At 46.5% G+C, this 14,886-nt stretch overlaps 1 protein-coding gene across 1 annotated transcript in view; it reads right to left on the minus strand.

Moving 5' to 3' along the window:
• The window catches only part of LOC310867495 (rho GTPase-activating protein 21-like), a 68,682-nt gene that overhangs the window by 38,174 nt on the left and 15,622 nt on the right, over positions 1 to 14,886 (minus strand). The window contains exons 5-7 of the mRNA XM_083777610.1: positions 10,956 to 11,861; positions 9,879 to 10,300; positions 9,229 to 9,716 (exon numbers count right to left, since the gene is read on the minus strand). Coding sequence (XP_083633736.1) covers positions 9,229 to 9,716; positions 9,879 to 10,300; positions 10,956 to 11,861 — 1,816 coding nt within the window. The remainder of the gene's footprint in view (positions 1 to 9,228; positions 9,717 to 9,878; positions 10,301 to 10,955; positions 11,862 to 14,886) is intronic.

The raw sequence follows: 14,886 nt of genomic DNA on the forward strand, positions 1-14,886 counted from the left end.
ACATTGTGCGTAACACAATATAAAGTGGTAAAGTGAGAGCGAGAGGATATACGCCGTCTCTCTCTCTCTCCTGCAGTTTCTAGGTCACTAGGACAGACACGAGAGCTCCGCTCTCATTGGCTGACGATGAAGTCCTATAACGCGGACGACATAACAGGTGACGGACAAGGTCAGGTTCAAGCTGGTCCTTAAAGGATGCCTGCCTGCCTGCAGACGACCTGGCACACGCGTACAGTTACAACACATTACAGTATAGTCTACGTTGAGAGGCCTAATAATTAACTCTTAACCCATTTAGGCCTCCGGTTTTCTGAAATAAATATTTTCACGATTAAAAAAAATAAATAGCAGACCTACAAGCTCGTAGGGCGCCACTCGGTGGCACGCTATGAGCTTGTAGATCTGCGATTTTTCAATAGCTAAATTATAACATAATGTTTAAAACACCAAAAGGGGTTCCCGCCCAGAATGGGTTAAAGGAGAATTCCATGCTAGAATGCTTTCTTACCTTTATTTGTAGTTGTTACGTCCCCCCACCAAAGAGGTCCAGGTGTTATTTTGTGCAAAAGTGCATTATTGGCTATTTCCCCTACCATAAGCCCTCAACGGGGGTTGGGTTTTTGTGCTAATTCACTTATTTCCATCGAAATAAGCAGTAAAGTGTGCCGCTTGAGATACTATTTACATTATGAAGAGAGCATATATACCATTTATTTTTTGAGCGATGGAAATAAGCAAATTAGCACAACACCCCAATGCCCCTTTCCATTCAATGCAATTCATTGAGGGGCTTTTGCACAAAACAACACCTGGACCTCTTTGGTGGGGGGACGTAAAAACAACTACAAAGAAAGGTAAGTAAGCCTTCTATAGCATCAGGAATTCTCCTTTAATTGTGGAAACCTTAAATCCTGGCAAACGTAGAACAGTCAATCTCACACGCACACGCAAATTCCATAAATTACAATATTTATTTTATTTTAAAGAAGTGATGAAAATAGCCGATCTACAAGCTCACAACGTGGGCTTTGTAGATCTGCTATTTTCACTACTTTGAGTACCGGGACCCTCTTTTGGGTCACAGGCTATACAATGTGTGGGAACCTGCAGTGACTTACAGTACACGATACAGTACACGTTCTACTTCCCCCCCCCCCCCGTTTAGCTGCCCGAGCCCCTTATAATACATAGCATAGACTGGGGTTTTTTTTGGAGTGGGCGAGCGATGACATTTAATTGAGTGCCGATATAACTGTCAGGAATGCTCTTTATTTCTTTGTGATGTCACAATGCATTATGGGTCAACACGGGAAGGGCCTGGGTTTTCCCCCGCAGTGCAACGCGGAGCGACATGTGAGACATTTAAGGTGGGGTGCAGTGGTGTGTGTGTGGTTGTATTACTATACTTTAATGTCCCTAACAGGTATAGTAGAATTTGAGAAATAATAATACGCTGTGACGTTCATTTTCCCGGTTCACACAAGAACAATGGCTGGGTTTCCCAAACGCATGAGGTGTAAGACTTGTAGTGCTGCGGCACATGCTCAGATGCTCCTCTAGGCCGCACACAGAAGCCTGTGAACATATAACATTCCGTGCATATATGTGCCACGCAACGGTAGGCCTCAGGCCTGCTATGGTAGGCCTCAGGCCTGCTATGGTAGGCCTCAGGCCTGCTATGGTAGGGCCTCAGGCCTGGTATGGTAATAATAATAATAATAATAATAATAAAACTGCTTTACAGAACAATGGAGAAAAAAAGAAAAGCAAGGCAACGACATTAAAAAACAAGCAGTAATGCAATACAGTGAGGACATGAATAACAGAAAATAAAATATCAATTAAAAGCAATGTTGTAGAAGTGGGTCTTGAGCTGAGCTTTAAAAATGTCTACAGAGGCTGCCTGACGAAGGTACAGTGGGAGCTTGTTCCATGCCGACGGCCCGTAGAAGCAAAAAGCTGCTTCCCCGTTATTTTTTAGTTGCCATTTTTTTAGGCAAAGCGAGCAGGCCAGCAGTGGAAGACCTTAGGGGGCGGTTTGGGACATATTTAGGCAGGCAGTCACTAAACACTAAAACTACTCAAAGCTGGACTCACTCACTCACTCAGCCCTATAACACTAAACATATTTAACTCAACCCTATACCACTAAACATATTTAACTCAACCCTATAACACTAAACATATTTAACTCAACCCTATAACACTAAACATATTTAACTCAACCCTATAACACTAAACATATTTAACTCAACCCTATAACACTAAACATTAAACCCTATAACACTAAACATATTTAACTCAACCCTATAACACTAAACATATTTAACTCAACCCTATAACACTAAACATATTTAACTCAACCCTATAACACTAAACATATTTAACTCAACCCTATAACACTAAACATATTTAACTCAACCCTATAACACTAAACATATTTAACTCAACCCTATAACACTAAACATATTGTTGTGGACTTACTTTGACTACACTTCATGCGGTGTTGGAGGCGAGTGGGTGCAATAATGCCACAACAAGGATTTCCAGGCAGTCAGGAACTTTGCTAGTAGAACGGCAGTTAACACAGTTCACAGGACGGCACTGTACAGTACAGGTACAGTACAGGTAACACAGTTCACAGGACGGCGCGGCAATAATAACAGCTCTCAACAGGCTGCGATATCACAGGCTACACTACAGCAGTACACTGTACCTGTAGCTCACGCATGTACGTTGCGAACACACAGTAAACAGTCTTTGTGGCTGTCAGGCCTTGGTCCCTGGCACAGACGGAGGATATTCACTCTACGACCATACACTCATGGGATCCGGAAGACAACTCAATACTCGCGGGCTGAACAGAACACAACACGTACTGTAACTCCCTTAGCTGAGAACCAATCAGAACACATTACACTCAGTGAGGACACACCCAATAGGTTGTGGGCAATATAGTAGCAGGGCATAGGTTGGCAATGGTTCCCGCGTTACAATATTTAACTCAACCCTATAACACTAAACCCTATAACACTCAGCCCTATAACACTAAACATTAAACCCTATAACCCTCAACCCTATATAACACTAAACATTAAACCCTATAACACTCAACCCTATAACACTAAACATATTTTTTGTCACACCATTTTATGGCATTTTAATGCCATTCAATGTTTGTGTTTACACACACCCTGAACATAGGAGTGGATAGCGCCCCTCAGAAAGTTGAAGCTACGAGAGTACTCAGGACGTCAGATTGAGCAACCTCACGGACTCCATATTTGGACTTAATCTTCGACACAAAAGTCCTTAGAGCTCCATGTACGGAACCGACTGTTTTGTTTGAGTCTGACGTCACGCTGACATCGTTATGTTGCGGCAGCGACACGGTATAAGAATGTCAAGCGGAGTCACAGAGCTGGACAACTTGGGAGCAGCGAGTTCGAAGCAGGTCAAGGACAGACATTAAGAATTTGAAGCAGGAACAGAGACAGACATCCTTTAAGAGCTCGAAGCAGGAAAAGAGACAGACATCCTTTAAGAGCTCGAAGCAGCAACAGAGACAGACATCCTTTAAGAGCTCGAAGCAGCAACAGATACAGACATCCTTTAAGAGCTCGAAGCAGCAACAGAGACAGACATCCTTTAAGAGCTCGAGGCAGCAACAGAGACAGACATCCTTTAAGAGCTCGAAGCAGCAACAGAGACAGACATCCTTTAAGAGCTCGAAGCAGCAACAGAGACAGACATCCTTTAAGAGCTCGAAGCAGCAACAGAGACAGACATCCTTTAAGAGCTCGAAGCAGCAACAGAGACAGACATCCTTTAAGAGCTCGAAGCAGCAACAGAGACAGACATCCTTTAAGAGCTCGAAGCAGCAACAGAGACAGACATCCTTTAAGAGCTCGAAGCAGCAACAGAGACAGACATCCTTTAAGAGCTCGAAGCAGCAACAGAGACAGACATCCTTTAAGAGCTCGAGGCAGCAACAGAGACAGACATCCTTTAAGAGCTCGAAGCAGCAACGGAGACAGACATCCTTTAAGAGCTCGAAGCAGCAACAGAGACAGACATCCTTTAAGAGTGAAGCAGCAACAGAGACAGACATCCTTTAAGAGCTCGAAGCAGCAACGGAGACAGACATCCTTTAAGAGCTCGAAGCAGCAACAGAGACAGACATCCTTTAAGAGCTCGAAGCAGCAACAGAGACAGACATCCTTTAAGAGCTCGAAGCAGCAACAGAGACAGACATCCTTTAAGAGCTCGAAGCAGCAACAGAGACAGACATCCTTTAAGAGCTCGAAGCAGCAACAGAGACAGACATCCTTTAAGAGCTCGAAGCAGCAACAGAGACAGACATCCTTTAAGAGCTCGAAGCAGCAACAGAGACAGACATCCTTTAAGAGCTCGAAGCAGCAACAGAGACAGACATCCTTTAAGAGCTCGAAGCAGCAACAGAGACAGACATCCTTTAAGAGCTCGAAGCAGCAACAGAGACAGACATCCTTTAAGAGCTCGAAGCAGCAACAGAGACAGACATCCTTTAAGAGCTCGAAGCAGCAACAGAGACAGACATCCTTTAAGAGCTCGAAGCAGCAACAGAGACAGACATCCTTTAAGAGCTCGAAGCAGCAACAGAGACAGACATCCTTTAAGAGCTCTAAGGAAAACAGAGCAGAAACGTCTCTTCAGACTCTTTTCGTTACAGATCAGTTGACATTCATTGAGTTGCAGGTCTGTCAGATCAGTTGATATTCAGCTGAGTTGCAGCAGGTCTGTCTGACGATGCACTGGACAGTCAATCTGAGATCAGCACCAGGTGGTGGAGACAGTCAGGCTGCAGTGACCGTGGGGAACGAGGTGTACTCGTTTGGAGGTCACGCTAGTGAATCACCTTACATCAATGTGCACGTCTTCAACACAGTCTCTCTGAGATGGAGGAAGTTGCCTCCGGTGGCAACTAGAAGAGGAGAACCTCCCCTTGACGTTCCCTGCGTGCGCACAGACCACACTGCTGCTCTGGTAGAATATGCCATCTACCTCTTCGGGGGAAGGGGTGTGAGTAGGCCTCGTGTGCATTGCAACGTGCTTTATGCATTTGATGTCGACGCCCACGCATGGTTCAAACCCAGGGTTTCTGGGACTTTCCCCGATGGGAGGAGCGGCCACTCAGCCTGTGTCTTGCAGAAGGTCATGTTTATCTATGGAGGATGCACCCATCTGACTGGATTGACTAATGACATGTACAAGTTGGACACCACCACGATGGTCTGGACGTTAATTACCACCAGAGACACTGCGCCATCCTCTTCGTGGTATCACTCTGCCACCATCATCGGGACAAAGATCTTTGTATTTGGGGGCAGAGCATGGGGGGGTGACCACTACATCAGAGTGTTTGACACAGAGACCAACCTCTGGAAGAAAGCACCTCCTGGACGGATTACAAGACGCTACGATCATTCAGCCTTTACCCACAATGTAGAGCTGTACATATGTGGTGGGCTTGGTGACCCACGTATTCTGTTGAAATTCAATCCAGAGACCTTCTCCTGGAAGGAGGTTAAGACCAAGGGGAACGGCCCGTCAAGGATGACTAGTGGCTGCTGTTGCATGGTGGGAGATCGTGTCATCCTCTTTGGAGATGACAAACGACCTCATGACCTGTACGTCTTAGACTTTAGTCCTAGTCTGAAGACGCTATGCAAGCTAGCGGTTATTCAGTACGGACTGGATCAGTCTGAACTCCGACACGACATCAGGTGGGAACTGAGAGCCATGAATGAAACAAAATAAATATTGTCTGGACCGCTGGCCATAGCGCCACCTAGGCTAGCACCCCTCAAAACATGTATACATTCCCCCCCCAAAAAGCGAAAAATGTCATGAATTTAAAAACAAATATATATATATTTATAACATTTGATATATTCCATGAATTAGAAAATAAACGTTTGAGAAGTACATTGAAAATAGGCGATCTACAAGATGTCATTGCGGTGCGAAGCGACGCATCGTGTGCTTGTAGATCTGCTGTTTTCGGTCCCGTGTCACACAGGCTAAAAGGTTTGTTAACCACTGCCATAACGGATCCTAATTTCAGCTCTTTTTTTTCACGAATCCGATCATAACGCGTCAAGACGACGGTTTCCTGGCCAGCCTGAAGCACGCTGAACCAAACCAGGGTGGATCTCGTCGACTAAAACTATGACGGAAAATGTTCGTCGACTACCTTTTTTCACTGACGAAAACTACATCAAACTAAATAAAAACTAACCCATGGTGACTAACACTATGAGTAAATATACTTTGTCAAAAAAAAAAAACCTAGACTAAAATGTTAGGAAGGGACTATAGTGGACAAGAGATACAGTATAAGTAAAATAAACAAGTTATTTTACACTTGGTTGTATGCTGAAAACATGTACTGTATGGCGAACATTACTACTATTACTAACCCAACCCCAAACCTAAACATAAACATAACATTACTATTACTAACCCAACCCCAAACCTAAACATAAACATAACACTACTATTACTAACCCAACCCCAAACCTAAACATAAACATAACATTACTATTACTAACCCAACCCCAAACCTAAACATAAACATAACACTACTATTACTAACCCAACCCCAAACCTAAACATAAACATAACACTACTATTACTAACCCAACCCCAAACCTAAACATAAACATAACACTACTATTACTAACCCAACCCCAAACCTAAACATAAACATAACACTACTATTACTAACCCAACCCCAAACCTAAACCTAAACATAACATTACTATTACTAACCCAACCCCAAACCTAAACATAAACATAACATTACTATTACTAACCCAACGCCAAACCTAAACATAAACATAACATTACTATTACTAACCCAACCCCAAACCTAAACATAAACATAACACTACTATTACTAACCCAACCCCAAACCTAAACATAAACATAACATTACTATTACTAACCCAACCCCAAACCTAAACATAAACATAACATTACTATTACTAACCCAACCCCAAACCTAAACATAAACATAACACTACTATTACTAACCCAACCCCAAACCTAAACATAACATTACTATTACTAACCCAACCCCAAACATAAACATAACATTACTATTACTAACCCAACCCCAAACCTAAACATAAACATAACATTACTATTACTAACCCAACCCCAAACCTAAACATAAACATAACACTACTATTACTAACCCAACCCCAAACCTAAACATAAACATAACATTACTATTACTAACCCAACCCCAAACCCAAACCTAAACATAACATTACTATTACTAACCCAACCCCAAACCTAAACATAAACATAACATTACTATTACTAACCCAACCCCAAACCTAAACATAACAGCAAGCACGTTGCAACGCATGTCGGACCAAAGCAAACCTAAACATAACAGCAAGCACGTCGCAACGCATGTCGGACCAAAGCAAACTTCACTTTATCCGCAGAAAATAAAGTGGTTTGCGGTGGACACAGAAATGATGGCGTGAGCTGGATTCAAACCCACTCAACCCAGGAGGTATGGACTGAAAGTCTATTGCCTAACGAGGCATGCTATATGAGCTGTGGCTGCTGGAAAGCTTTTCTAGGGTCTACTTCATTATAACACGCCCAACTCATGTAAAAGAAAAGGAAAAACCCAGCCCAGTGAGAGATATTTAGTCGACTAAAACTAGACTAACACTAAAACATCCCAGGTGACTAGAATGGTAGGCCTCAATTGAACAATATTTGGACTGCTGGACAGCAGACAGTATATAGGCTCTCTTTACTGCACGAAATGTCCATGTTCACAGGCTTCTGTGTGCGGCCTAGAGGAGCATCTGAGCAAGCGCAGCACTACAGGTCTTACACCACATGCGTTTGGGAAACCCAGCCAATGGCATGTGTTATGGTTTTAGGATTACAATTAGATTAGATGTTCGGGATAGTGTGTTGCGGCAGGCAGTGCCAAATATCGGACCTGAAGTGCAGCTTCTTCGTCGCTGGCTTCCATTGAAAATTAACCCATTCTGACCTGAGATCAGATTCATACGAGGTTTCCGCCGGACACACACTGGTCTGATGAACCCATTCTGACCTGAGATCAGATTCTAAAAATGTCAGTCGCTCTTCGATTTTTCAAAAATAGCAGACCTACAAGCTCATATCGCGCCACTCGGTGGCGCGATATGAGCTTGTAGATCTGCTATTTTTAAATAGCTAAAGCATAACATGATGCTGACACCAAAATGGGTGCCCGGTCAGAATGGGTTAATGGTGGACTGTATCTATACGTATCTTTGCATCTGCCGGTGTGAACGCAGCATAATGCTGCGTTCACATCAGACACTTGTGTAGCTGCTGCAAAAGCTACAAACGGCTACGAAGCCACAGAAACAGTTGAGCTAGTTTCAACTTCAGCTACAAAGATGCAAAGCTGCTTAAATACGCTGAGTGATGTCTGTGTATCGTTTGCATCTTCCAGTGTGAACGCAGCATTAGGATGAATGAGGTTCGTCTGTCATCTAATCTCACGGCTGTGACATGATGATACCGACATTAAGCCTGACATTAAGCCTGACATTAAGCCTGACCTACTTACTTACTTACTTACTTACAGTCTCCGTAATAAGCTGCCCTTACTGTAGTTCACATTTACATTGTGAGACGCGACATCATCGTAAAGTTATCATCAGTATTAACCCATTTTGGGGCGGGAACCCATTTTGGTGTCAGCATCATGTCGTGCTTTAGCCATTTAAAAATAGCAGATCTATAAGCTCATATCTGCTATTTTTGAAAAATCGAAGAGCGACTGACATAGAAGACTTTTTTTTAGAATCTGATCTCAGGTCAGAATGGAAAACTGTCAGGATGTAGAAGACATTTTCAGAATCTGATCTCAGGTCAGAATGGGTTAACCCATTCTGAAGAATGGGTTAACCCATTCTGAACGGGAACCCATTTTGGTGTCGGCATCACGTTATGCTTTAGCTATTGAAAAATAGCAGATCTACAAGCTCATCTACAAGCTTGTAGGTCTGCTATTTTTTTTTTTATCTAAGAACGACTGACATTCTTTTTTTTAGAATCTGATCTCAGGTCAGAATGGGTCAATCAGACCAGTGTGTGTGTGTCCAGTGGGAACCTCGTATGAATCTGATCTCAGGTCAGAACGGGGTTTAAATCTCTTACCTATGAAAGGGATGGAGTCCAGGGAGTCGTCCAGGTGGTTGGAGGAGTCCGAGGCGTGGTGGTGGCGGCGGCGCGCGGCGGCGTCTCCTCCTCCCAGACGTCTGACGGGGGTCCCCTCCTCCTCCTCCTCCTCCTCCCCCCCCAGCAGCAGCGCGGGCGTGGACAGCGAGCGCGCCTCGGGGGGGCTCTGGTGGTGACGGCGGTCGTGGACGGCCAGGATGTAGGACGGGTGGCGGAGGATGGGCAGCGGGAGGGGGAGGAGCAACGCTCCGCCCGACGAGCCGCTCTTGTCCCTCCTCAGCACCGCTGAGGAGTCCGTCGTCGCGGCGTCCGCTCCCTCCTCCTCGCCGACGCGCGTCTGCCGCTGAAGCTTGGAGGAGGAGGACGACGCCCCTCCCCCCCCCTCCGAGCAGGAGGCGGAGCGTCCGGAGAGCCCCAGCGCCGCCCCCGCCCGCCGCCTTTCCCGCTGCCAGCTCTCCAGCCGCAGGCTGTCGGCCCGCGCGCGGAGCTGCAGCAGCTGCAGGGGGGAGGGGTGGTGGTGGCCCAGGTGGTTCGCCGCCGCCGTCAGGGGGGGGGAGGGGGCGGCGGCGGCTCTTTGGTCTCCTCCTCCCCCGACGAGGAGGGGGAGGAGGAGGGGGAGGGGGGGCGACGATGACGCGTCCGAGAGGGAGTGTGTAAAGGGCGGACGCCCCGAGGCGAGAGCGTCCGAGACGGTCCGAGAGGGATCTGTCGTACCTTTGGCGGTGAACGCTGGAAGGGAGGAGGAGGCGCCGGACGGGGCGGTCCTGTGAGGCAGCGCCGCCGCCCCTCCCCCTCCCCCCCTGTCCTCTGCTCCTCGTGTCCGGTCGTACCCTGACCTTCCGTCCCCGAAGGTCACCGCCGTCACCGGCGGCGACCTCCCCAGGTAGTCGCAGGAGCGTGCCCGGGGTTCGGAGGAGGAAGAGGAGGAGGGGGGCAGCAGCAGCAGCGCGTCCTGGGAGACGCTGCGTGACGCCAGCGCCCCCGGCTGGCAGCCCGCCGCCGCCGCCGTCGGCGCGCGGCATCGGTCGTGCGACGCACTCCTCCGTCTGGCCTGTAGGGGGGAGTAGAGGGCACACGTTTTGACCCATTCTGACCTGAGATCAGATTCATACGAGGTTTCCACTGCGGACACACACTGGTCTGATTAACCCATTCTGACCTGAGATCAGACTCTAAAAATGTCAGTCGTTCTTCGACTTTTTCAAAAATAGCCGACCTACAAGCTCGTAGCGCGCCACTCGGTGGCGCGCTATGAGCTTGTAGGTCTGCTATTTTTCAATGGCTAAAGCATAACATGATGCTATAACACCAAAAGGGGTTCCCGTTCAGAATGGGTTAAGTTGACGATTCATTTCCACACAAATAATTTGCGATTAACGATTTGATTGTGATTTTTTTTTTGGCATTGGAACATATGAAAAAAATAATACATTTCTGCTTGCCTGGTAATAAAAAAAATTGCACAGAGCAGATGCAGTATATGACGAAATAACTGAAATAATAAGAAATTACTGACATATTCATTGTTTTATACGTAAAAGAAAAAGGCAAATGAAATGAAAATAGTAAAAGTAGGAAAGTATGGAAAGAAAATGAAAGAATGAATGGTGAGAAGGATTATTGCGATGAGACAACTATTGCGTAATCATCCATTACAACAGGCCTACTGTACCTACTGTATCCATTACGACAGGCCTATACTGTACCTGGGAGCTCAACGCCGGCCTTCTCTGGTCCTTCGAGCCGGACAACGACGACGACGACGGATGAGGAGGAGGAGTCGGAGGGGGCGTGGCTTGCAGGGAGTAGGCGGAGCCGCCTTGGCCGCCGGCGGCGTTGGCCCGGAGGCTGTCCAGGCGCTCCTGGACGGTGCGGGCGCCGTAGCCGTGCGCCGGGCGCCGCGCGTCCACGTAGTCCCTGTAGGTGGCGTAGTTCCGCCAGTCGATGACCTGGTGGTGCAGGGGCGTGGGGGAGGGGCTGGGGGTGGAGGGCGAGTAGCGGGGGCCGGCGGCGTTGAAGGAGGAGGGCGAGGGGGCGGGGGAGACGACGCCACCGCCGCCGCCGCCGCCGCCACCGGAGGCCAGGGAAGGCGTGAAGGCGCCGGCTCGCACGGCGGCGGGCGCCGACGGTAAAGTGTCTGCGTAGGTGGAGGGGGAGGGGCCGGAGGGCGACGAGGAGGGGAAGACCGGGGGGTCCGTGGTGGTGGTGGCGAGGGGAGGGGCGTACTGCTGCTGCTGCGGTGGCCCAGACCCCGACCCGGACCCTTCCGAGGGAAGTGCTGAGGTTACGACGAGGGGCCCGGCGTCTGGCGAGGGGGACGGGGGGACGTACCGGTTCTCCTCTGTCCTGTGGCTGGGCCCGGCCCGAGCGGCGCGGGACCCCCTTTGCGCCACCGGGTCAACCGCCGCCGCCGCAGCTGTCCTTATTATTGCGCCGCCGTCGCTAAAACACGCGCCCCCCGATCCCCCCTGGAGGGGGTCCGTCGTGGTGGCGGCGGCGGGCTCGGCCTTGACCTCTAGCCGGGGGTAACATATGGGAGGGGGGGAGGGGATGTTCCGGGCGTTCCCGCTGTAGGCGTCGTTCCCTTTGAGGTACGCGTCCTGGGAATAGGCCTGTGAGTGAGGAGACAGGAAGGAGGGGGTTAAGGATGACGTCATCGTCGGGGGGGGGTGTTGACTTAAAACCCCGTTCTGACCTGAGATCAGATTCTAGCGGTGGCGCGCTACGAGCTTGTAGATCTGCTATTTTTCAATAGCTAAAGCATGACATGATGCTGACACCAAAACGGGTTCCCGCCCCGAAATGGGTTTTAAGATTACGTCGTCTCTCTCTGTCGGGCGGAAACCTCATACGTATATATATACTGTATGTCCAAAACTGTTACTTTTCCAGATTCATATTCAAAAATAGCTATATACAGTACAACGGTACAGCACACGCTACAGTACACGCTACAGTACACGTCGCAGCAGATCTGAGAGCATTGTCAGTTTGTATGTCTTTAGTTTAGACTATTCATTGGTTAGACATGGGTTAAGGTTAGGTTTAGGTGTGCTGCCCCCGTGGGAGGTTAGGGTTTAGGGTGAGGGTTTGAGATAGGTTGTAGTTGTAGGACTAATGACTGGTCTAACCAATGACTAGTCTAAACCAGGACTAATGACTGGTCTAACCCAATGACTAGTCTAAACCAGGACTAATGACTGGTCTAACCCAATGACTAGTCTAAACCAAAAACTGTCTAAACTAAGTACTGCAGCCCTCCTTCCGTGCGGCAAAAATGAAATTTTGACAAACATGTACACCACAAGCCAGCATATAGCGATGACCCCTGACTGCTATATGTATGCACTAGTGCACATAATATGCACACATAATGCAACAGCCAGAAGGCTCCGCTAGTGAACCCATTTAGGCCTGACGTCGAAAAAAATATAATAGTGGTGCTCAATATTTCATGTCGAGGACCCCAAAGATGATACTGTATGTAATTGGCCAGTGGCCACCGACCCCCATCTGAAAATATGTTGTTCCAGGACCGTCTCAGAAGCAAAGAAGAAGAATATACATTCAAAGATTTGAGCCACATTTTCAAGATTAAAAAAAATATAGCAGACCTACAAGCTCGTAGCGCGCCACTCGGTGGCGCGCTATGAGCTTGTAGATCTGCTATTTTTCAATAGCTAAATAATAACAACGTTTAAAACACCGAAAGGGGTTTCCGCCCCAAAATGGGTTCAACCCCATCCTCCACACATCCTAACTGTTGAAGCCGTAACGTTTAACAAACATTCAAACTCAAAGCAGGGTTATCGTAGTTAACTAAAAGGGGGTGTGGCAGGGTCAAATAAAAAAGAAAACTAAAGTAATTAAAAAAAAAAAAAACGTCATGCATTCTTTCATCTGCCCTTTTTCAGCTTCTAATAAATCAAGGCTTTCCTCATCATAACACCTGAAAAACAAACTAGTTTTAGTTTTTCTAGCTAAAGAAAAAACAACTGCCACCACGTACAGTAGCCATATATGCACTCATAAAGCTACATATCTACACTTCAAAAACACCAAACTGAAAAAAAAGAAGAAGAAAACTAAACGAATGTCAAAACTAACAACATAATAATTGTAGCTCAAAGTGGACAACAGTAGCAACCCTGGACAACATGTTTGCTCAAGCAAGCTATTTAACGTTGGATCTAATCAGAGCCTCCTCTGTGTGTTAAATGATTAGGTTATCTCATCAGGGAAAGGCCATCACACTGTCACTGAACTGACTATAGATCTGTTGTTGAGGTGACGGATGATGCCGATCATAAAACTAAAAACTAGAGCTGGGACTCGATTAAAAAAAAATCTAATTAATCAGAGGCTTTGCGATTAATTCATCTAGATTAATCGCATTTTAATCGCATATCAATATTCAACCCGAGAACAGCGAGAAACCTTTTTTCTTAATGTTTTTTGGTATCCCAGTGAATCAACGAATAGTGACTACAGGATACCACTCATTTTCAACATTTTACTGTCATTAATATACCTGTTGTGGAAATAATAATAAAAAGTCACCCCATTCTGTGTTGCCTAGAACTGGAGGTCTGAAAAAACATTAGTAACAGTAACAAGTACATCTCAGTGTCATCACAAAGCTGTACTTACTTCATATTGTTACTGTTTTTTTGTCAGACCTCCAGTTCTAGGCAACACAAAATGGGGTGACTTTTTATTATTTCCAGTTTTCAGTACTATAGAAAAGCGCCCAGTGAGAAACGTTCCGCGTGGAAAAAAAGGTGCGATTAATTTATCTGTAGTTAATCGCGATTAATTTTTCTGCAGTTAATTAATCTAAATTAATCGCAATTAGTCCCAGCCCTACTAAAAACAAAAAAACAGAGCAGAGAACACAACGCTGAAACAAAATAAAGATGAACACACACCCGAGCAAGACTCCAAAGCAAACATTCCTCTTTTGACAGTTTCTCAACTCTCTCTCTCTCTCTCTTTCCTTAGAGCGTGATACTGGATACGGGGTCATGCCGCGCAAAACCAAGCCAAATGTAAACGGACCGAGGAGGAGAAAAGAAAAGAAAAGAAAAAAGAAAACAAAGCTAACAGATGCCTTGGCATCTGTTGTGAAATTAGGGGAAAAAGATGGCAGGCGGCCACTATGTCCAGAAGAGAAACGTGGGAGCTTTAAAAAGCTTAAGGTCTTTAATTACCCACCTTTGAGAGAAGAACCGAAGGCATGAGGACGAGACGGCGTCTTTGGGACATGTTTCTCTGTCCCGAGTCATAACTCTGTCAGCGTTACTCCCATAAAACAACTCGGCTATCACGTATGTCAGCGGTGGTGCCCTCATCAAAGCTCAAAAGTACAATACGTTAAAAAAATAATAATGATAATAACTAAACTAAAGTGAAAACATTCCTCCAGCATAATGGCAATAAATAAAGTGACTTCACTGAGCAAGCCGATTGAATCTCAAGCCTTTCCCCATCCTTGTGCCAATGTGAGCTCTCAGTCAGTGAATGACAAGGGGGAGTGGAAGAGAGTAGGTGTGTGTGTGTGTGTGTGTGTGTGTGTGTGTGTGTGTGTGTGTGTGTGTGTGTGTGTGTGTAGGTGTGTGTGTGTGTGTGTGTGTGTGT

The sequence above is a fragment of the Protomyctophum parallelum genome (genome assembly GCF_964188405.1).
Source record: "Protomyctophum parallelum genome assembly, chromosome: 12".
Taxonomy (NCBI): Eukaryota; Metazoa; Chordata; class Actinopteri; order Myctophiformes; family Myctophidae; genus Protomyctophum; species Protomyctophum parallelum.